The sequence below is a fragment of the Emydura macquarii genome, unplaced genomic scaffold (assembly GCF_026122565.2).
Source record: "Emydura macquarii macquarii isolate MOO-44397 ecotype Brisbane River unplaced genomic scaffold, CSIRO-AGI_Emac_v2 contig_499, whole genome shotgun sequence".
Classification (NCBI taxonomy): domain Eukaryota; kingdom Metazoa; phylum Chordata; order Testudines; family Chelidae; genus Emydura; species Emydura macquarii.
Window position 1 is genome coordinate 16,560,678 of NW_027130636.1, and position 24,030 is coordinate 16,584,707.

The 24,030-nt window shown below is 50.0% G+C and overlaps 1 protein-coding gene across 1 annotated transcript in view; it reads left to right on the forward strand.

Annotated features, from left to right (window-relative positions):
- The window catches only part of KIF1A (kinesin family member 1A), a 149,493-nt gene that overhangs the window by 26,486 nt on the left and 98,977 nt on the right, over positions 1-24,030 (forward strand). Inside the window, exon 2 of the mRNA XM_067539025.1 lies at positions 4,645-4,813. Within this exon, the coding sequence (XP_067395126.1) occupies positions 4,708-4,813 (106 nt within the window). The 5' untranslated portion in view covers positions 4,645-4,707. The remainder of the gene's footprint in view (positions 1-4,644; positions 4,814-24,030) is intronic.

Below are 24,030 nucleotides of genomic sequence, written 5' to 3' on the forward strand. Positions count from 1 at the left end.
CACATTCCATTTTGTGGACTTTCTCCCCCAATTTTCTTCCATTTTTAAATAATTCCATCCCTCTCCCCATTTTCCACAAAATCATTTCTTTTAATTTTCCAGTGGAAAAAAAACGTTATGTGTTGGTAGAAAACCCTCACCCTCCCACTTTCCTTTTTAACTTTTCTCATGCTTTTTTTTGCAGTGGAAAGAAAGTTTAAAAAGTAAGAGAACTTTTTTTTCTCCAGCAAAACAAATGTTTCTGAAAAAAATTTAAGAAAAATTTAACAGAAAATGTTTAATTAAATTACAATTTTTCTTTAAAAAAGGAGGCCAAAGGAAGAATTTGAAATGGGGAGGGGGCAGAAAGGACTGGACCAAAAGTGGAGAAAGACAGAACAGGGAGCCACAACGGAAAAGAGAAGCAGTATTTTTTCTAAGGGATGTTTTTCAGATAAGCCAAGCGTTCTTATGCAGCCTGGAGGTTCCTATTCTTTGCCTTTTCTTTTGCCCTTTTAAACAGGAATTGTGGTCAGGCCTCAGGAGCTTAAAGCACAAGCAATGATTTGGTATACTTTTCAAATATCTTGCAACAAAAACAGAACATGTTGTCGTTGATTTTGAGTAAACGAGCCAACACCGATTCAGTTTCTCCCCGTTCTTGAGCACTCTTTTACAGTGCGACTTTGAAAAGTAACGGTTCAGCTCATTTACTGGAAATGTCATATCCTCAATTTTGCCCAGCCTGTTCAAAACTGTATGATCAATATCAGCAGAGTTTAGGATCGCCGGCCATAAAGCAGAATCTGATGTATCGATTTGTGATCTGCAATTTTTCTCACTGCTGTTTCTGTCATCATGCGAGGCTGATTCTTCTTTATCATTTCTCTCCTTTTCATATAAACCAGATTTTTCTTTGTCAGTACTCTCCTTTTTTTGTGAGCCACATTCTTCTTTATCATCATTCTCCTTTATGCCACCAGGACAAATGGATGGTTCTCCATCATTTTCCTCACATTTGCATTCCTTATCTTCAGGTTAATCTGCTAATTTCTTAGTAACAGGACTTCCATCGTTTATGCTTTGCTCCTCAAATTCTTCTGCACTGGGGCGATCAGTGCTGCCTAAAGCTTGGTCTGTGGTGTTCTCTTTCAGATATTTTCTCATCCAATTTGCCCCTTGCTGCAAACTAGATTGCAATTAATCTTTTCATTTCCTATACTGAGCTCCTGAAGGCTTCTTTGGGGGCAGCTTTTATTTTCTACAGGGGGAAACAGATAGTATTGGGGAGAGCAAAAGTCTATGTTCTGCAGTCTTAGAAAGTCATCAAACATTGCGTGTTAAACATGGCAAAAGAAATTACAGTATTTCTTTTATAATGTTGCGTAGATACAGATAGATATCTCTGGCATCTCATAAAATATATCCTTTACTAATCGCTTCTTACACTCTTTGGGTCTTAATACACAAGTACACTTTCACTATTACACAATAAAACAAGGTTCACAATATCACAGCTGGGTTCTCACTTCCCTTCACTTTGTTCTTTTATCTCCCTGACTGACTGGCGACATCCTGCCCCTTCTATACCTGCAAGGGCATGGCTGACAACGTTCTAGGTAGTCCAAGGAAAGTGTAGTTCTCAGAAACTTGGGATGGTTCCTTGAGATTCTACAAAGATCCAGAACATTCTAGAAGGTTAGTGAATAATGAATCCACATACGGAACACCTGGAACATTTTACTTCAAACATTTGATTTTTCCCTTTTGTGGCTAACAGCAAAAATAGCCCCGTGAGCCTGGCACCACTCAAGCCCAGCACCCCAGGCGGTTGCCTGGTTTGCCTGCCCCTAAATGCAGCCCTGTATGGGAAGGGGTAAATAACATTTCCTTATTCACTTTCTCCAGATCATTCCTGATTTTATAGACCTCTATCATATCCCCCCTTAGTCATCTCTCTACTAATCTGAACAGTCCCTGTCCTTTAAATCTCTCCTCATATGGAAGCTGTTCCACACCCCTAATCATTTTTGTTGCCCTTCTTTGTGCTTTTTATAATTCTAATATATATTTTTTTGAGGTGGGGACTCAGAACTGAACACAGTATTGAATGTGTGGGCGTAGCATGGATTTAGATAGTGGCATTATGATATTTTCTGCCTTATTATCTCTCCCTTTCCTAATGGTTCCTAACATTCTGTTAGCTGTTTTGACTGCCACAGTAGATTGGGTGGATGTTTTCAGAGAAGTATCCACGGTGACTCCAAGATCTCTTTCTTGAGTGATAACAACTAATTTAGACCCCATCATTTTGGATGTGTAGTTGGGATTATGTTTTCCAATGTGCATTACTATGCATTTATCAACATTGAATTTCATCTGCCATTGTGTTGTCCAGTCACCCAGTTTGTGAGGTCCCTTAGTAACTCTTCACAGTCTGCTTTGGACTTAACTATCTTGAATTACTTTTGTATCATCTGCAAACTTTGCCTCCTCACTGTTTACCCTTTTTCCAGAACATTTATGAATATGTTGAACAGCACTGGTCCCAGTACAGACCCTGGGGGACCCTCTATTTACCTCTCTCCACTGTGAAAACTGACCATTTATTCCTACCCTTTGTTTCCTATCTGTGGCTGATCCATGAGAAGACTTTTCCTCCGTTGGTGAGAGATCTTGTCAAAGCTCTTCTGAAAGTGCAGGAACACTATATCCACAGGATCACCCTTGTCCACATGCTTGTTGACCCCCTCAAAGAATTCTAATAGTGAGAGACTGTCCATGTCCCGAAGAGTGTGGAGTCTAGTTAGACCAAAGGTGGGAAAGAAAAGAGATGCCCCCACAGTAGGTCAGTAGCAAGGCTTTCAGGACTGCCAAACCAAACAATCTGATTAGGGTCAGGCTGTAAAAGGACATGTTTGTGTCCACGTGTATTGCTACTTTCTACAGTTGAATGTGCTGAGTTTCAGCAAAGCAAGGTTTGTTTAGCTGAGAGTTGAAACTGGTCTCTGAAAATCAAACGTACCTTTTCTGCTTCCAAAATCAGCGAGAGCAAATATTCTGGAAGCAGAACTCAGCCGGCGACTTTCTTGATTATGAGGGAGGCAGAACAGACTGCAGCTCAATTTTTTGTAGCTAGGCTGTGCTGGACCCAGTCTTCTGACAGCAGTCAGTGCTTAGTTTTGTCAGTAAGGACCCAGTTGTGGGCTGAAATGGAAAAGGAGCCAAAACCTTGAATACCAAGGTGTCAGTGTATATGGCACTTTGCCAAGCCTAGCTAAGATGTAGGTATGCACTCAGAATAGATGCTAGCCCCTTCACCAGCACGGTGCTGCTTCCTGCTGCTTGAGTGCACAATTAGTGCAAAGACCAGTGTGCCAGCAGCATCTCCGTGCAAGACGTGCGGGTGCTCTTTTGACAAGCATGCTCTTTGCACTCCTGCATTCACTGGGCTTGCAAAAAAAAAAAAAAGATAATTTGGAGAGCGAATAAGCCATACAATCTGGGGACAGTCTCCTCACAGAATTTTACACCCATTTATATAGCATGCTACACATTGAAACACTTAGGACGGCTCAGTTCTTTTCACAGGAGCTGAATGAGTGTCAAATAATAGTGGTTGCTGAGAAGGGTTTAATTTCCCCCCTCCCACCGCCCCAGTCTAATCAAAACAAATTTAATCTCTTTTCCCCTCCTCCTCTGCCCAGCTCCCTTCTCCCACCCCCACTGTGCTCCTTTGGAGCAGAGCGAGGGGAGTGGCAGGGAATATGCGCTCTGTATGAAGGACAGGACACGTCTGTTTGTGGAGTTGCTTTTGTGCTCTGGCAGGTCTCTGCTGCCTGGAGTTAGTCAGAGCTGAAGTACTTAGGGGGCTATGCAAGAAAAAGCAGCATCTGGGGTGTGGCTTTGAGCTCACACTGGTTTTGCTCTGTTTCCTTCTCCTGATTTCCTCTGTGTGGGAAAAGGCTCTGCAGAGTAGCTTGCTTGCTGGGCCTGATTCTCCTCTCACTTACTCCAGTGTAAGTCAGGAATCACTCCATTGAAATCCGTGGTGTTACCAGAGGGGTAAAGGTAGTCAGTGGTGGGCAGAAGCAGGCCCTCTGTGCGTGGAGCAGCTTGGAAAGGGGTCCAGGAGGCTGGTAACCAAGGCTAGGGAGAAAGCATGGCTGCAGGAGTGTGCTCTCCATTGGTGTGTGCTCTGTAGAGTGTGGCTTTTTGGGAGATGGGGCCAGGATTTATTGCTTCAGGCTCTTCCACTTGACTGGCTAGCTCACGGGAAAGCGTCAAACTGCCTCGTCTTCACTAGGCTCATGAACTGGAGTTACGAACACGCCATTCTTTCCTAGTGGAGACACAATCTGTGCGTGTGTGCCACGCCCACTCCTGACTCTGAGCCCCAGACCGGTGTCAGCGCACAGGGACATCGAGGCTACGGTGTGCTCTTGGTACTCAGAAAGCTGCTGGTTGCTGGGTCTCAGATGTGACCATGTGGAAGTGGTGAGCCTCCCACAGCAGTGACCAGGACAGCTCACAGGGACACCAGCAGGCAGCAAGGGGGAGCTGCTGCAGGGGAGCCCTCTGTCTTCTGATTCCCGCCCTGGGAGACCCCTCAGCAGCTGCCCCAAGCTTGGAGACTTTCCTAACATGCTTTCTGGTTCCTTCCAGGGCATTCCGTGAGTTGCCAGGAGTGTGACCCCAGCTGCCGAGAGTGACTTTGGGGCCAGCAAGATGGCGGGAGCATCCGTGAAGGTGGCAGTGAGAGTGCGCCCGTTCAACTCCCGGGAGATGGGCCGGGATTCCAAATGCATCATCCAGATGACAGGAAGCACCACCAGTGAGTATCAGCCCTGGCCCTGCAGGCAAGCGGTACACCCAGGTCTGGGCTGGCTGTTGCTAGTGCATGCCAAGCATGGGAGGGGTCTCTTCCCCGCTGCTTCCGGTATTGCCATCCCCAGTGTTCCAGGATCATGAGTCAGTCCCCCAAGAATCATGAGTCTGGCCTGTGAATCATGAGAGTTTTAAAAAAGATTCACATGTTTGGGGGTTTTTTTCTTTGCCTTCTGGCTTTTGAGCCACTTGGATACCCGCAGCCCACATTTTCAGGGTTTTCTCAGCAACCATGCCAGAAAGTTACTGTATTTACAATAAAAGCTGAGATTCTTGTGTGATCACAGGACTCCAGGAGCTGGGTCTTTAAAAAAGGCTGCAAATATCATGAGCCTGATGATTAAAAGAAAGTCTGAATGTCACACTCTGGATATGGAACCTGATTGTCCACACTTTGCATGGTGTGGAGTCAGTTATGGCCTGTGCACAGTGGTTGTGAAATACCAGCACAGGAACAAAGGAGCAGAGAATCATGACCTGGTTGCAATTTACATCCTCTTTGCTCTTGCTGGACACAGGGGTAACATCACTTCTGCAGATTCAAGGCAGTGGAGTCTTGGGCCCATGGCGTGGAGCTAATGTTGGATAAGCTCCCTTCTGGCTATCTTAGGGGTTATCCTGTCGCCCATCACTGTGGTATCATGGCAGACCAATAGCACTAGAAAATCCCCAGGGCACTTCATGGCTCTCCTCACTTTTGGGGGTATAAACTCTGCCTGGGATGGTTGGCTGGTGATTGTTGCTGGTTTTTACTGTTGTTTGGGGAGGTGTCTGGGGATATGGGGGAGTCAATGTTGTCATTCTTGTAACAGTGGAAGGGCTCTTTCCTCACAGCAGTCTGCTCCAGGGGAGGCAGCGTGGCCTAGTGGATAGAGCACTAGATAGGGGCTCTGGAAATCTGGGCTCTGTTCCCATCTCTGCTGCTGAGTGCTCTTGAGTGATTGTGGGCAAGTCACTTTATCTGCCCTTGCCTTTGTTTCCTCCTCTGTAAAATGGGAATAATGCTACTGCCCACCTTTATAAAGCACTTGGAGATCGACAGCTCTGGGTATTGTGATTGTAGTCAGAGGGTCTGTGGCCATTGTGGAACTATCACTTTAGTTCACCCCAGCGAAAGATTCATTTGATTCATTTGCCTGGAGCATGTTATGAAGAGAGTGTCTGTGTATGTGTGGGAGAGTTGTGATTGGTCATAAGTAATTTCTCATTTAAATCTCACTAGTCTGGCTATACCCCCTTGGTGTCCAGAGTTGCTGTCTAGAGGATACAACTGTCTAGCAGAGGCCACCACCCCAGTGTTCAGTTCCCAACAGGACTATACTTTACCAGCACTTCCAGCAGCTGGCTGTGACTTCTGCCTCCCACCCCCTCCTTTGGGAGACTCAGAGTAGTTTCCTGCCTAGAAATTGTCAAGCCTCCCCACCCAGTTCACAGAGGTGTCCTGGGTCAGCCAGAGCTTGACTGGTCTCCTAACCTGCAACATTACAATGTTACCTCCACTGCTAGAGCTGGACAATGCAGGTGACTGCACTGAGTCTCCTGGCTGTGATGTTGTCGTGCACATATGGGCATCAATGTTACTGGGCTGTCTGGGACATGGTGTATCTGCCACCTTTGTTCCATTCGTGGAAGTGCTGTGTTGGTGATTGCTGCCTGATGGTCAGCTGGCCATTGCCACCAGTGCCTCCTGGAGCTGGTGTTTGACAAATGGAAGGAGTACTCCCTCATGATGTGGAGTCAAACCAGGCCCCCCAATATCAGCACCTTCGTAGGCTGTTTAAGGCTGTATTGCACAACTGGATGCTCATCGTTAGTCCCAGCAATGCATACAGTCACGCCGTTTCAAGGTTGTGTGATGTTCTGGATAGTCATCTCATGCACATGTCCAACCGCCTCTAAAACACAGCTCAGAATGTGTGAACATTGGTATAAGCTCAGGTAATATGAACTAAACACATGGATGCAACCACTCCCCCAGCTGGTCAGGGTCATGTTTGGGGTGGAGCCATGCTCTAGAAGAGTGGAATATTTGCACCCACTAAGAGTAAAAGAGCTTTTCTGGCATTTCCCCTTGATAAAGTTTCGGCAGGCAAGGAACCTTCAGAGCCTTCTGCACTTATCTGCCCATGCTCACCAGCGGGAGTGTCTTGGAGTGTGTTTTGATTGTTAGCTTGCATTCAGACATCTCACGGTTGCGGTAGTAAAGCAGAGTCACTCAGTTCCATGTTCTCACCTGTGGCTGGGACCTGAGAAGACTTTTAACAACAATGCCATTTGACACGGGGTGGAAGCTTTCAGAAGGGAGGCCGCAGGGTTACTGAATACCATGATCTTTAGCTGGATATTAATTTCTCCAGACTTGCAAACATAGGAATTGATTTCTAAACACTGTATTCTTGGCAGAATTATGGGGAGAGACCTTTGGCATAAGTGCATTGGCTTCAGTGGAATGACATCCATGTATGCCAGCTTAAGACTGGACCATCCATGATTTTCAGGGGTGGCCTCTGGGCTACAGGGGAGCATTTCCGCGTGTTCGGCAGAGCAGCTTTCATCTCGATAGTAAAGCATGCACAGACAAAACCAGTGTGGGTCCAGCTACCCTAGGAAGGTTCAGCTCTGAATTCATCAGTCCCCAGAGGAGTTGTCTTGTATTGCTGGCAGAGTTCTCCTGCATGCCTCTAACCGATTAGGAACTGAGACCAGTTAATCATTTTCTTTCTCTGCTATGCATTTCTTTGATGTACATTCAGTCATGATTAAATTTGCTGATGACACCAAAACTGGAGGAGTATCAAACATAGTGGAGACCAGAAGCAAACTGCAAAAGGACCTGGTGAGACTAAACCAATGGAAGGCTGCAACCAAAAGAGAAGATTCATTTCCAGTGCATGTAAATTCCTCTACGGAGGGAAAGGGGGGAAATAGAATGCATAGTAGGTGAAAGGAAGCAATCAAACAGCCAACCTGCCTGCAGTAAAGCCGTTTGTTTCCATATTATCTCTATGCTCACCTACTAGATATTTGTGTATGTAAGTAAGTGTAATGGTAACCCGCGGCAAGGAGTGAGCCCAAAGCCTCTGGATCTAAAAGTACAAGCTCCTACTAGTTGAACTAAAGGAGCAAGTCAGGAAACTCACGGGTAGTGGCAGACTTACAGACCTCTGTACGTGGTCCAGGCCAGGCCAGACCCTGGAGGTTAGGGGGGAGACAAAGAGCCACAGCGCGCTAGCTGGAGTACACAAACACTATAGCTGAGGCAGAGAAGAGTAGATTGGGAGGAGTGGTCATTCCAATTGAGAGCCAGCGATTGAGAGCCATTGTGGCTCCCCCACATCGTGAGAGTCCTTTGCTGAGGAAGCACCTCCCCTCCTGGGTCACCTGAATGCAGATTTGTCGTGTTGCAAGGCCCACCTTTCCTCCTGAGCCCTGGGGGAGTGACATTTGTTGGGGAATCTGCATTTGGTGTTGGGGCGGTCAAGTAGTTAGCACAGGCAGTTTGCTACTGTTGGACTAGATCAGGTAGGAGACTGTTAGCTTAAATTGTTGTCAGGGTGGCTACAGCCCAGGCTGTGTCTTGTGACTCTGAGCTAGAACTGGGTGGGAAATTTTGACAAAAAAGTGGATGAAATGTGGAGGAGGCTGCCCTTCCCTTGTTCCCAGCACTGTTCTAGTTGTGCCCATCCTAGCTGCAGTGTTAACTCATGGCTGCTTTGAGCCAGCTTGCACTGTTTAATAGGTGCGATAGGGTCAGACCGGATGGCTACCGGAGAGTGCTAGAAAGCCAATAGATCAGACCCAGGCTCAGCAAGTCCCTTTTCCCCTAGTAGCTGAGCAGGGGTTACTCCAGGTTAATTAACACAAGCCTCCCTTCCAGAGAGAGGGTGTGGCTGGAGCTGTGGGAGTGAGGTGAGCTACCAGAGTGTGTGAGCAGGCAAGACGCTGTCAAGAGCCAGGAGGGTTTTAGAGAAGGAGCAGAACACTGGCAGGAGAGAACCCTGCAGGTTCAAAGACTGAGGGAGGGAAAACCCTGCCTGAAGAGAGCAAAGGCCCTTTCCCAGGCCTGTAGGCCCTGAGGGAAAAACCCTGCCAGCAGGGTTAGATTGAACTGGACATTTGGTTTGTCACTACCACACCTAGTGGGGCTGTCAGGGGTCAAGAGCCTCCCCTGGCAAGAAGTCCAAGGAAGGGCCCCTGTCCGAGCAGGGTACGGAGATTAAGTCAGTGGTCACAGGAAACTAACCCAGGGAAGCTAGCAGCTTTCCTGAAGCCACAGCACGAGGCTGCTACTTGTAGGGTCTCTGGGTTGGGGCCCGGAGGCGAGGGTGGGACTGGCCCTCCCACCAGCCATTCACTGGAGGCAAGGGGCAAATGAAGAGGCAAGGGCCTCTGAGAACCAGAGACAAGATTGGGACCCAGCAGGGAGCAGCCATCTTAGAGCGGCTGCATTGCCCTCACCCACCACTAGAGAGTGGAAGAACACTAAGGGGTGAAGCAGTTCCCTGACCTACCGGTAGAAGGAAGCGCTGGACCCATCGAGGTAGAGGAAGAGCTTTGTCACACAAGACACTACCTAGCTGGGGCTGGAGAGCCCCTCTGCTTGAGCTGGACATGCTTTGTTGCTGGTAAGGGTAATAATGGTAACTTCGGCCCAAGTCTTCAGAGGTATGAAGGAACCCAACTGCTATTGACTACAATGGGAGTTAGGCACCTAAATACCTTTGAGGAGGCAGGCCTCCATCCCGGGTGTTCTGGAGCATTGCCCTTGGAACAACAACGTCTATCAGAATTGAGTGTGATGTGGTGGGAGCATTAGCCAGCTTTTTAAATGGGGATTGAGGTTCTCTATACTTGGAAAGCGCATCTCCTTGGGGAGGAGGGACTTCACATTATCCCCATGAGACCGGGACTCAGGATCTTCCAGCACCTCCCACAAGCAGTCTGTCTGCTGATCTGCTCTCTTTAAAAGGTGCTGAGGAAAGACTCAGCCAAAAGGGAGCCTTCCTTCCCCTGATGTACAGCTCTCCATGTCATTTCTTTAGAACTGTATCGAAAATGACCAGATGGGGGAGTGATTAAAATAGACTCCTTCCTTCCTTCCTTCCTGGGTGAACTGTCCTACGTCACCAGCTGTGGGTCTAGGTGGCTTTGGAATCGACTAGCCCATGCTGAAAGCACTAGCCTGGCTGCTGTGACAATGTAGGGCTTCTGTTATGTGGCAAGTGTCCCAGGAAGTCCAGTGGGGAGGTTGCTCCAGATGACATTGACAAGGCTGCTGCTGATGATGTTGGGCTGGGCTCCAGAGAGCTCCAGGAGCTCCTCCCCCTTCCACAAGGAAGGCCAGTGGCCATCAGCTCCATCAGCACATTCCCATCCTGAACCCACCTCCTCGTGGGTCAGGTGTCATGCCTGCCCGGAGTCATGGAGTCAGGCAAAGCTTCAGTTTTGCCTTGTTGGCAGGGAAGCGGGGGTTGCAGTCCTTTAATGGCATATAGACTCCCTACAGCACTGTGTATCCCACTCCTTGTGTCTGTGCCCTGCACTCCACTCACATTCCCACCCACCCCTGCACTCCGCCAGTGATGTGTGCCTTGGGGTTCTCTTCATTACCTTCTGCCACTTCTGTGCCTCCTTGCATGAGTCCCCCAGGCATGGAACCATCTCCCCGGTGATGTTCTCCACCCACCTCTGTCTCCTCAATCAGCTCCTTGCAAACACCTCCCTCGGCCCTGCGGCCTGTCAGTGAGCTCATTAAACAGACCCATCATGAGGAGCCCATGCCTTGTTGAGTGCCCATGTGATCGTATTATTGCAACCCTCGCCTGCCTCTGCTCCTTCCATTCTTGTCTCTCATCCTCACTTGTGTCATGTCTGGCTTGAGCTCGCAAGCTACTCACAGCAGGGTCTTTATTTCCCTCTGTAAAGTGAATAGCACATTTTTGGGTGCTGCTTCTTACACTAGTACTATGGCAGCACCTAGGAATCTCAATCAAAGATCAGGCCCCTTACACTAGGCACAATACAGAGAGCTAATGGAGAAGATAGCCCCTGTCCCAGAGAGCTCACAGTCTATACGTCGATCAGGTGGATGAAGCAAACCAATGGGATGGAGATGGTTGAAAGTGGGAGGTAACAATGAAATGGAGAGAGTAGCAGAAAAACAGAAATCCCAGCTGGTGCTTCGCCTAAGCAATGCCAGATGAGGGTGATTTGTGGGCATCACGGCAGAGGCAGGTTTTGTAGCATGAATGATTTGGTACCAGCATCGATAGGACAGTTGAGTGTTTTGCGATGGAAGGAAGTCAGAAAATTGCTTTAGATCTGAACTTTCTAGAGAGGGGATCAAACCCAATGGAGGGAGGCCAGGAACAGGAAATCCTGATACTCCCTGCCTGTCCTGTTGTGTCACGGGAATTCATTCCAACTGCTGTGTGATAGTCCAGCATTTGCCACACTGCTGCACCTGTGTAGCCTCCTGTCCTACTGCTGTTGCCCTCTCCTGGAAGGAGAATGTACGACTGTCATTGGGCAGCCGGCCCCTTTAAAGGGGGTCAGGCCCAGGCCCAGCCCCACCTGTGACACAATTTGCTCCCTTCCCTGACAGTGAGAGGCAGTAAGGGCACGTGACTTAGCTGAGCCTTTTAGGGACAGAGAAGAGCAGAGGAGTATGTCCTCTCCCAGTGGTGGGAGAAGGAGGAGGATTTCCAGCAGGAATGCTGAGAGTTGTTGTTCAGTAAAAGAGCAGGAAGACAGACCAGACCATCAAGATGGGAGGGCCTGGGGTGTAGACTGTGTGGGGTTTTGTCTGTCTGTTTGGACTGGTGTACCCCAGAAGGGAGGGGGGGCTTCTGTTAAATGACTCAACTGGTGGCTAAGTCACTGGAGCAGCCAAACCAGGCTGTGGGGTTTTTGAGAAGCCCTGAGAAGAGGCAGAGCACCACAGGGCCACTCCAGACCATGAGGGGGGCTCTTGGGAGGTGGACGCATGTCTACAGGGCCCTCTCTCTTTCACCTTGTTCTTACACACGCATTTCTCTCAGTTGTGGGGTCCCTTGCCCGGCCTTGGAAGTGCAGGCGGTGTCACTGTGTGGCATGGTACAATTTGTAGCTCTGCATCTGCAGAGGGGGCTGGTTCTCCCCTCATGGATTCCAGCCTTCCCAGCCAGGGTCTGGAGCGGCTGCAGGATGTGAGCTCCGTGTCTCTGGGCAGTGGTGCTGGCGCGGGAGCGTTCATGAAAAGAGAAGCAGTGAAGCCAGAGCTCTGCTGACAGGGAGGTTTGATCACCCACAGAACAAAGCAGCCATTGAAGCCTAAATAGCTAACGAGCGGCTAATCCCCATGGCTGGGCATGGAAGCTGTTTGCTTTCAGCCTCTGTCAGACCCCTGCGACAGCTCAGCAGTTGTGGCATGCCGCGAGGGCTTCTCTGGCAGTTGGGTGGGGAGGGAGGAAGAGGAGGCCTAGTGTGGAAGGAACCAGTGTACGTGCAGGGGGGGCCTTGGGCTGCTTGTCTCCTCCCTCACCTCAGTTCTGGCCTGGTGTGATTCCACTGGGGACGGGGAGTGGTTGGAGGGAGCTAGAGGGCTTGCCCATGTTTGCCCCTGCCCTCTGTGCTGTATGGATGTCAGCTCCATTGCTGCTGTTCTGTGGGGCACTTGTGAGTTTTCCTGTAGCTCTGTCAGGAGATGGTAATAGCAGAAGGTTTCTAGAGAGATGCTCCCACGGTGTCCTTCAAAGCCCAGATAACTGCATTCACATGCCTCTCTGCACTGGCCTCACATTCACGCTGGCCTCCTCTGATGGCAGCGTGACAATTCAGGAAACATTTTGCATTTCTCTATTAAGGTGGATGTTACACTAGCATTCCCAGGGATTTTCAGCCTTTGTGGTTTTGCTGGCATGTCAGCAGAATCAGCAGAGCCACCATCCCCCAGTGCCCAGCTTTGAACCCAGCAAGTCCCATCTCTTTGAGTTTCTGTTGCAGGTAATGCGGTACTGGGCTTGTTGGCCAATGTCACGTTCCATCATGCGCCCAGATATTTGCAGGGAGGTATAGATGGGTTGGTTGGGCTGGTTCCGGGAGATAAGGATTCCACTGGCAGTGGACTGATGCTGCATCGTAACTGAAGTCGATCCTAAAGGAGCCTGGATCAGGGCTTCCCTGACAGGTTCCGCAGGTAGGATTTCTGAGATAATACTGAACAAGATGCAGATGGATAATCAATTTCCTCATTTAGTTACCCAAGAGACCTCAGTTTTTGCTTCCTGGCCAGCTAATGGGAGCAGAGCAAATGCCCTCTGTCCTGCCTGAGGCCAAGTACTTGTTTTACCAACCCACCATGTGAGAAGCCAGACCAGCAGTCTGATGGTTTATATTGTTGTGTTGCCATGGCCCTTCTTGGCTAAGCCAGTTCTGCATCCTCAGGATGCCGCTCCTGATGCCCCTTATTACTGCAGGGAAAAGGTGCATCGTCCCTCTCCATTGCCCATCCTCAACTTTTCTGTGACCCAAACCCCTTTTGCCAAATGAGAGTTTCCAAATCCCACAACAGAGAGTTTTAAAATCGTTTCCTTTTTCTCTCGTGCACTTTCTCCAACCTTCCTCCAAGAGTTTTTCCTACAAAGACCATTTCCTCTTTCTCCAGAGGGCAGGTGCCCGTGTGTGGACAATTTCCCCAAATACTGTAAAACTGAAGGCTTCTCCCTGGGTGTGGATGGGTGGCTGTGCCTGGAGAATGCTCTTCACTGCAGTAATCAAATAAGGTTTGCTGTGGGGCAGCATCCGCTCTCAAAACCCCAGCCTGTGCTAGTATTAAAATTCGTGCAAGGGAAAAGCAATAATCCCTTGGGGTGGGAGAAGATCCATTTGGAGGACTGATCACAGCCTGACTTGGCAAATCACTAAGTGGGCTGGGAAATGTTTATCTTGGGTGTAATTGGTTAAACATTACAGAGTGCAGCGAGGTGGGAGGGGGAGGAAAGGAGAGCACTCTTCTCTATAAGCATTCTTCACCAAATTTCCAGCTTGCAGCTCCGCCCACTTAGATTCTGCTGCAGCATTGCTTCTTTGTTGGCCTGGAATGTTCTCCCTCGCGCTGCGCTCCAGCAGATGCTGTCCTTTCCATTGTGTCTGGGACACACCCTGTCCCTAGCACTCAGTGGCCCCCATCAGCTTTCTGAGCACCTCTGAACGGCACTTACCCTCCATGCCTACTCTCACAGCAGCTGCTATCTCCCTTCCCAGCCTCCCCCATGGAGAACACATGGTATGCGAGCTTTGAGAGGAAAAGACACTGCTTGCTTTCCAAAGGGATGTTAACATTTTCATCTCCAGACACTGATCTCACAGGGAGCAAGTGCACCGCTCTTCTGGAGCCCTGGGAAACCACCAGCTTGTTCCCTTCGCGTCTTCCCGTTCAGCGTTATTTGCCCTATTTGGGCAGAGAGTTCCCTCAAACGGCCACTTCCCCGAGTTCCCTTGAATCCAGTTTGAGTGAGGCCATCAACGAAGCCAGACGGAGCCAGGCTTTCCCCTTGCCAGCACGCTTCCCCGCATCACTCCTAGCCTGTTCCTATTGCTCACCCACCTGTGCACAGCTGTCCCTGCACCGCCCTGCCTTTATCCCAGTGAAAACATGAGACCAGCTTCAGTTTGTAGTTGTTTTTTGTCAAAATGCAAAATTTGGAAAGATCTGATTATTTTGATTTTCCCTCACTTTTGTGCCCCTTGTTACCTTTTGCCATGAATACCTTGGCCATTTCACATGTTCTCACGATGTCTATTGCTCATGGAAATCAAGGTGACTGGTGTCTAGTGGCAGGGTAGGGTTTTTTCTTTTTCATTTTCCTTTCTTTTCCTTTTTTCCCTTTCCACCATGGCGCAACTCTTCAGAATACCCTCCGCTTTGGAAAAGCTACTGAGCAGCAAAAGAAAAATGAACCTTTGTGGCTACTCAGCCCCCTGCCCTCCACCGGATTTGCTCAGTGGTGCATAATGGCCCCTGGTTTTTACACGGAGAGGCTTTGTACACCACGTATGTCCTCCTTAATCACTGCCATTAGCTGGGCTTTAGCCATGTTCCATATTCTCGCGATGTCTCTTGCTCATCAAAGTTGAGCGCAGCACTCTGATTATCAGCTTTCTGCAGATTTTGGGTGCTTTAGTCCCAGATAATCATGTCCTGAATCATTTCACCCCTGTTGGTACATTCTCGCGATGTCTCTTGCTCATCAAAGTTGAGCGCAGCACTCTGATTATCAGCTTTCTGCAGATTTTGGGTGCTTTAGTCCCAGATAATCATGTCCTGAATCATTTCACCCCTGTTGGTACACGCATGGCAATTTGAACTTTGCTGCAAACTGTCCTGCTGGTTCATTTGTGGTCATTCAAAATGAAAAAGTGAAAGTTACCATGACAACCTGGATACATGGTATCCATTTCAGGAGGCACTCCCATAGGATGATGCTGAGGATATAGAAGTACCTGGGTGGACTAGACAGGGTAGACTGGATACATAGGATGTTTTGCATTGTTAAGCACAGTGTGTTAAATTAAACTTTAATATGCACAAGGCCCAGTTCTGCCTTCAGATATGCATGTGCAGTGCCTGTCTTTCCAGTCTCTGGGGGCAGAACTGGGCCCTGTGTTGAATGTACAATGTGGGCAAGTTTAGATGGTTATGAAACCCAAGAACTGGCATTTCTTGGCCAGAAGTGAGTGGAGCTGTGCCGATTTACATTAGCTGAAAATCAAGCCCCTTGACCTTGGAGAGCTTAAAACTGTAACCTTAAAATTACACTGATCTCAGCTTTGGTGTGTGAGACATGTATCCCTGGAGAAGGCCCCGTGGAGTCATTGGGCACATGCTTAAAGTTGGTACGTAGTTAAAGATAGAGGAATACTAAGACTGAATATTCGACTGCCCAAGTGGACACATCTGCGCTGTGGGCTTATAGCTTGGATTTCATCAGGGATTTACATTTTAGCTGCTCATTAGACTAGCTCCATTCATGAGCGGCCTTGTGTCCTGATTGGATGTATGATGTGTAGTTGCTATGGAGATGTTACTGCTGACCCCTTTTTACTGTGAGAGCTGCTTCTTGTTGGCTAATGAACTCCGAATCCTTCAGAAGGTGTGAGAGACTGGCAGTCTAGAGTGATGAAGTAACATTTCTATCAGCATGCCCCAGACCTGCACACCCTGGGATATGGAAGAGCCTGAAACTTCCATGTCCTCATCCCCAAGCTCTCATTCTCTTTGCCATTTAGGGGAAAAATGGACATTAAATAAATTCAGGGCTGGCTGTTTTAATTACTACAATAATATATTCCTGCCAGCAGTGACTATCGTCCCTGATTCAGCAGAGTCCTTAAGCACGCCTGTAGCAAACTCCATCTCTGTTCAGCAAAGCCCTTAAGCAGATATTTAATTTCAAGCCCCACTGGGATTGCTCAGCTGCTCAGAGTTAAACACATGCCTAAGTACTGTGCTGAGCCAAGCTCCTAGTTGGCCAGTGGCAATGGAAAGGGCAGACTCCAGTGCAGGCTTGTGCAGATACCATCTATGCCTTGCGTGCTGGGTTCCAGGTACCCTGGCCGTCCTTGGCACAGCTGGAGTCTCTGACCTCCATCTGGATTTGACTGGCCAGCTTGAGGACTCAAGAGACAGTCACATGGGTTCACTTGGAGGCCATGGGGAGGAAGGGCAGGGTGGCAGCATATGCTAGGTCTGGTGGGAAGCAGTCTTTGAGGTGAATGCCAGCCTGCTGTCAGTTTCAATGGCAGGTGACCAGTCTGCAGGGAGTTACATAAACAAAGACAAATGACCAGGTTTTGCAAAGCCACTAGAGATACAGGGACATTTGCAGCTTTCAGGGATATACCATCACCCTAGATATGTGAGACCCTCAGCCCAAGACCACCCAAGGATGAGATTTGGAAGTGGTTTTGAGTGCCTGAAAACTCCGCTCCCATAAAAGCTCAAGAAAGGAGGTTTGCCCGACTTTGCGCTGCCTCTTTTTATAGCAGGGAAGGGAAACGGAAGGGCCAGGAACACTGCATTTGGACTTCCTTTCTCCAGAGCCCCTGTGAGCAATAATCGCTGAGGAAATGCTGGATGGGGTGCCACCGAAGGGAAAGGGTGCTCCTCCCACTCTGTTCTCCATTGCTTACTTACTGGTCTGGCTGGAAAGAGCCCAGTGGGAGTCATCATCTGCACGCAGCACAGAATAGCTGGTAATTAGCAGCTTGGACGCATGCAGCTACCATCTCCTGCTGCTTACATCAGCGAACGCTGGCGGCTCTTACGGCAGCATAGCTGAGGCTCTTGGGTGATGTTTCTGGGGACATAATAAATTAGAGGTTTTTTCTTAACTCTGTGCTCCCTGCCTATGAATACCCCAGGCTCATTCATTTCCATAGCTCTGTCTCCAGGGACGTCCTCTCTCTGCCCCTTTTAGACTGTGTATGCACTGGTGCTAGGGCATCTGTGACTCCCACTTGTAAAGCTGATGACATCAGTAAGCCCAAGGGGAAATCCTGGCTCAGGTAGCAAGGAGGTTAAAGGAGTCGTATGAAGAACCTGGCCAGGGGCTTCTGTCACTTGCTGCTTTAGAGACAGAATGGCTAGCGAGAGGGCAGAGAAGAGTCATTCACAGACATAGACAATAGAGACTTGACCCAAAGCCCGTTGGAGTCAAGGGGAGCCTTTCTGTTGACTTAACTAGGATGTTGGATCAGGTCCAAGAAATCTAGGAAATTATGAAAAAAATCAGCTGGGATTTTTCCTTAAGAACTGTGTGTGGGAGAGCAAAGGGTTTCCTTTCTATACTAGCTCCCTGTTCCTAAATTCTAGTGCGAATGAGTTAAACAGATGGCTCTTTGTTCAATGAATGTTATCTGGTCAGTAAAGCAAATTCCTTTTGCTACTGTGGAAACAAGTTCTATGGAAAACCCAGTGGCCACCCTATGCAAGTACAGTGCCAAGGCTGAGTTGCAAAGGACATCCAACCTACTGTCTTGCACCAGTAACATGCCTCTCAGTTATCCCAGTATGCAACGGAATAGGGAATTCAGCTTCATTTCCACATAGGACGCTTGCGGGTGTCTTGCTACGGAACGTTCCCCGGCAGGCTGGAACGTCCAGCTCTGCCACAAAAGCATGTCTGGGACTCTGCTGAGCCACAGGAGTATCAGTGTAATGGTCACGTTAGACTACGTCCACGCTACAGGCTGGGGCGTGAGCCCCCTGCTCGTGTGCACAACTCCTGGTTGCTCTTGTGAAGCGAGCTCAAGTTTGAATAGCACTGTTGCCGTGGTAGCACAGGTAGAGGCAGCAGAAGCCTGGTTGAGCCGGGCTGAGTACATACACCCACCGGTTTCAGGCAAGATTTAATGCAAACATGTGGACCTGAGCAGGGGAATCACACTCTAGCTTGTAGTAGGCTTAAAGTGAGGGCTCACTTGTGCTTGGGAGGCAGATGCCCACAGAGGATGTTACAGACCCACTGCTGGAGTCTTGGCTCTTTAGCTCCAGCTGTGGCAGCTTTTGCTTATGCTTTCAGCTCTCAAGGTCCCTGGTTCAGTTTCCAGTGTGGTAGCCAATATGGCAGCCATCTCATGAATGCAAGATAGCCAGTTGGGCCTTCAGTGTCCAGTTGAGATGAATGGGGAACTTCACAGCTCCTAGTGCTCCGGATCTAGTCTCTTGGCCAACAGAGTGTAAGAGCAGCCTGTCATTCTACGTGCGGCGGGTGCTTTGCTTTCAAACGTTCTCGCTCCACTCTGGGGAACACAGCAAAGCTGCTTAAATCCTCTGTAATAAGTGTCCAGGCTTCAGGTTCATCTTCCTGCTTAGAGGTGAGAGACGCACAAACCTGCCTTCCCAACTGGCCCTTAGTCTCTCTGGCTCATGGGGCAGAGGATAATGGAAGCAGGAGATGCACTAATGTGCTCTGTCTAAGTCAGTGATCTTCAGCATCACATGGCTGAAGAGTATCACTCAGGGCAACTTCTAGGAGCCACAATAAACACTCGGGAGAAAAGATTTTGCTGAAGTGAGAACCACAAGAGGCAAACACTTGGACTGTAACTTGTCTAAAGAGAGGCTGGCTTAATTCCTCAGCTCAGCTGTGGGTGAATCAGCCATTGAAAGCAGACACAATAGGGAATGAAATTGGTTTGTAAAGTATGCTTGTGTGATGAGCAGACCAATGTTAACCCCTGAGATGGCTCTGTTCTCAGCGCATGATGGTGAAGATTAAACCAAGGTTACACACCTGGGGCTGGCTTCAGCTCTCTCTCCTTCCTGGCCTGTATTATTACTGATTTCCATTCTAGCAGTGCAGAGGGGCCCCACCAAGATCCAGGCGCTGCCGAAACACCGACTCAGAAGCGGTCACTACTCCAAAGAGGTTACATTCGAAACAGACAAAAGGTAGAATTGGGGGGGAGGGGGAAAGGCGCAGAGAGTTGAAGTGATGCACCCAAAGTTCCACAATGGGTGGGGTCAAAGCTGAGACTCTGGAAAGCTAGAACCCCTGTCATTTGACTCCCAGCCCAGTGCCCAAGTGGCTAGACCACCTTCTGACCTATTACCAAGAGCATCTGAGAAGGAGACTCACCAGTTACATGGCAGCAAGCCCAGACTTTACCCCTTCTCTCAGCTTGGTTGCTGTCCAGATGAGGCTCATTGCTTGTCGGGTATCTCCAGGGCATGTTGTGGGCACTGCAGCTCCTGAATTGGGGGACGCCCTGTACGAAGCGATGGGTCTTGCAGTGCGCCTGATGAGCGGCAGACCTCTGGCTGCTTGCAGTCTCTGATGTTAGGACTGTCACGGCAGAGGGACCTCTGCTGCAGCTGTGCTGCCCCAGCCCCTGGGAGTTTCCCTCTGTGGCAAGTAGCTGCAGTGCAGGTGCCAATGTGGGAAGAAGATATAGGCCCTGCGATGAATCCAGCTGGAGACTGCTCATTACTTTGCCTATGGGAGGCAGTTGGAAATGACTTATTGCATGAGTGAGGCAGAGCAGTGACATCCAAACTGACCAGAGCCAGGAGATGGCAGCTGACCTTAGAGAACAGAGAGGTGGTGTGGGAGCGAGGGGTGCGTCTGCCAGGGTGAAAAGCTGGGGTAGCCCAATGTGCCTGTCTGGCGAGCTGGTGGTGGACCTGTGAGACGAGGGAGAGGGCACAGCTGCAGGACTCTTGGTTACTTTATCCAGGGATCACATAGAGATTTTGTGTGACTTGAATCTGACCTAAGAAGCTGAGAAGGAACCTGAGGGCTAGAACATGCCAGCTTTCCTCCCACTGACTTTGGTGGTGATCAAGAGCTCGCCAGAGGGAAGGTTGCATGGTTTAACCCTTTATGAGCATTGTTTTCAATTTGGTTCATGGAAAGTGGGGGCAGGAGAACAATCAGCTGCCTCACATTTGTGCCTTGGCTGACCTTTCCCCTTCAAACATTGCACCTCCCTCCCTATGATTTCCTTCCTGTCCGGTTAATACCTTGCTCTTATTACCTGTGCTCTGAGGACATACTCACCAGCTTGCTGTTCCTAGGTTGGTTCCTTAGCAACTGCAGTTCTTTATGGGAAGCCTTCATCAATCATTTAGACCCCAGGTAGAACAAACAACAAGTCAAAGAGTCTGGTAGTTTTATTTCTCCCTTCCATTTGAGGAGCATATTGTTACAGGCGACATGAATCCCCTGAGCAGGATAGGGGGAAGACAGACCAGACTTTCTGCTCTGCAGCTGTGGAAGGAATACAGGCTCTCACTCGCATTAGTGATTTTATGTGGCAGACCTGAGATGTAATTTGGCCAGCTCATCGCTGGTGGAAGTCTATGGTGTTCAGTAGAGTGAATTGGGCCCAGTGCCTGCCGGCTAAAACAGATGAGCACCTGGATAAGTGATATGAGGCACTGCCAGCCTGTAGATACCAGGGCTTGATTGTCAAAGGAGCCTAAGGTAGTTAGGTGCGCAGAGCCAACTGGAATTGGCCGCTTCGCTCCCTGTGAAATTCTCTTTTGACAATCCCAGCCTAAAGTCTGCTCCTGGAAGCACTCAACACACACAGTCGTTGCTGGGTGTCAGATACATACCCCAGAGCAGGGCTTGAAATTACACTTGCCTTAGTCAGTTTGTGGAAGCCAGTGGGGATCCTGGGCGCTCAGATCAGACCAACAGTGTGCTGCATGAGTTCACTGCTCCAGACCAGGTGGGAGGGGAGGCTGGTGAGTTCTGGAGTATGGGCACCATGGGACACGCTGCCAGCAGCCTGGCTTTTGTGTGCTGTGGATGTGGTCACCCAAACTGAATCACCTGTGCTGTAAATACAGGGGGTGCTGCAATGATTTCTGTGATTACTGGAGCCCAAGGGGGATGGCTACTGGATGATGGACAGATACACACTCACCATTAGCCAGTAGGTTTTCGGTGGAGTGTCACCATTGTACGTATTGGCTATGGGCCAGGTTGTTGCTGGAGCTCAAGGAGGTTGTGAGGAAGTGTCATGACCAAGGAGCTAGTCGGGGGTGGGGGTGTGTATGGAACATAGGCCCTGCTGCCTTTGGGTGCTGGCTGGCTGAACTGGAGCAAGGGGACAGTGGAGTGGTGTCCCTCTTCCACCTATGCACCAGCCTGGGGCATCTGTTGGGTCTGTGCTCTGGTTAGGAATGACTCCCTGTGATTCCCTGGGGACTTGTGCTCCCCCTCTAATACTCCTCGGGGCAGCCTGGGCACAGTCGAGCCTTCTCTGTGTTGCCCGATCCTCCCTGTTGTTATCAGAGCCGTTGTCACCGCTGTCGTGTGCGGCTCTCTGTGTAGTGGGTATACTCTTCTTCCTGCTCTCCCTTCGCTCTGTAGTCTGATGGGCCAGCCCTGTCCAGTGCGATGAAGCCAGCTGCACCCTCTGATTCGCGCGGCGCACGAGCTGCATGCTTTTCCTACCCTGCGCCGGCGGCTTCTTCTGAGTAACTGACCTGGTCGCTCGGCATGTGCTCTCTGCTGACAGGTCTTTGCATGCTGATGTTATTTTAAAGATCTAATAAACATCCGGGGAAGTTGAAAAAGAAATGAAGAAATGATGCCAGGGGAGGGGAAAGGTAGGTTCCTGGTTTTCCTACAGCTCCTCACAATGTATAAATCTCCCGAGGCGCAGCGAGAGGTGGCTGTGCGGGAGCTCAGCTGCAGAGTCCCACGGCAATCCATCCTCTCCTCTGCTTGGTCCAGCCTGGCTAGGTAGGGGAGACTGAGAAACAGCTGAACTAAACTGCCAGCCCCGTGCGGGTGACACCCAGCCATGCATCCCCTCTGGACAGACAGACAGACCGCGCCACCGCCCAGGGGCCTGCCTGAGATCAGCACGTGCTGAAGCCGAATCGTGGGCTGACTGAGGGGGGAGCACTTTGAAGACCTTCCCCCTACCCCTCCTATAACCACGAAGGCATTCTGTGGCCTGCACGTCTGCCTGGACTGCTCTTTGCTTCTGGATACCCCAACAGCCCCAGCTGCAAAATCCAGCCTTCCCTGTATGTCGCTGGCAGGGAGATTTCTGCCTTCTCCTGTGGCCGGACACAGAGCTGGCCATGGTGATCCACGCAGCCACAGCCTCTGTACCTGGTGACTGGGATTCTCCATGCCTAGGTGGGAAACCGCTGACCTAGAATGATTGCGGCTGGTTGGGAGCACGGCCGAGCATGTGCTCAATGATGCAGATTTCGCTGCAGGCTCCACTGCACTCTCTGCAGTGGTTTGCTGTTGACTATTGGGTCAAACGCCCTTGAGAGCCTTCCATAGCCCTGGCCAAGTGTCTTAAGGGACTAGCTCACCCTGTGTAACGATGACACCCTCCTCTCCTCTCCATGCCAGCCTTGCTCTGTCAACCAACCTGCCAGCCTCCAGACGGGAGCCCATGTGCACACAAAGCGGGGCTCTCTTGGAGCCAGGCTAGGAATCTCCACCAGGGGCCACGAAGCTCACTTCCTGGAGAGATCAGGATGGCTACGCGCCGCACTAACTATGGAGCAGCATGTAACATGCACTTCTTCAACCAGCGTGCCCACAGCAGCACACAGAGAGCCCAGCCCTGCTGACTGGCAGGAAAGGAGTGATTCCTATATCTGTGCTGGCTTGGGAGGTGCTCAAGTACCACAGCGATGGACACTGTGGGTTGCCAGGAGTGAGTTGTCCCCTGACGTCAAGGGGGCAGCAAGTGTGAGTAAACCAGCAGATCTGGTTCAGTCGTTATTAGTGCTAGCCCGGTTGGTATGCATGCAGGGTAAGTGTATGTAAGGGGTCTATTGCCCTTTCCTGAAACTTAGTGGGTCTTTTTGGTTGACATCTCTTGGAGCAGGACCCTGAGAAGGATAGCCCCCGTGGCCAGTGGGGAGAGGCCAAATGCACTAGGTCAGTCTGATTGACAGGGCAGGTAGACCAATGGGCAGGGGCCTGGGACTTGTGAGGACCAGGCTGTGAAACTCCCTCACACCCCAGAGACGCTGTGTGTGGTGCCCCCGTGCCAGGGGGTGGCCTTAAGTTAAAGGAAAACACCTTTCTCCTCTTTTTTATTTTTTTAATTGGTGGCTGTTTAATACATTGTATTTGCTTTGAACCATTTGCATCTATCAGTGGGTCAGAGAAGTGCCCAGTGCGGAGAGAGCCCCCCGGAGTGGGGACAGCCTAGCCCCTGCCCTAAGTGACCACGACAAGGTTGGGGGTCGAGCCCCCAGGAATCCTGGGCCCAGCCTTGTCAGGGTTACAGGGACCCTGCCACACAGGAGAGCGGGAGGGGAGCCCTCGCGGTCAGGCAGGCCTCTAGGGAAAGGGAGTGGGAGCGAGGACTCAGATCCTTTCACTAACCAACTCCACCAGGGCAGTGTATGGGCCTGGAAAGTTCCCCACAGTAGCGGGACCATCCCCGCTTCCATGTAGGAAGGGGAAGGGTTGCACTGGATTTCAGTCCCTTCCTGCATTTCAAGGTGGGTGCACACCCCAGAGAGGAGAACTTGAAATGGCCTTTTGAGCCCCACGCTGGCTCTTTGGGAGCTGCAGGGGCCTCCAGCTGCTGGGGCTGGGATGTCTGTGAGGCCAGCTGGCTCTGAGCACGGCCCGGGCGACACAGATTGGGTAAATGGGCTGGGGGAAGCGTGGCTGAGAAGGCCAT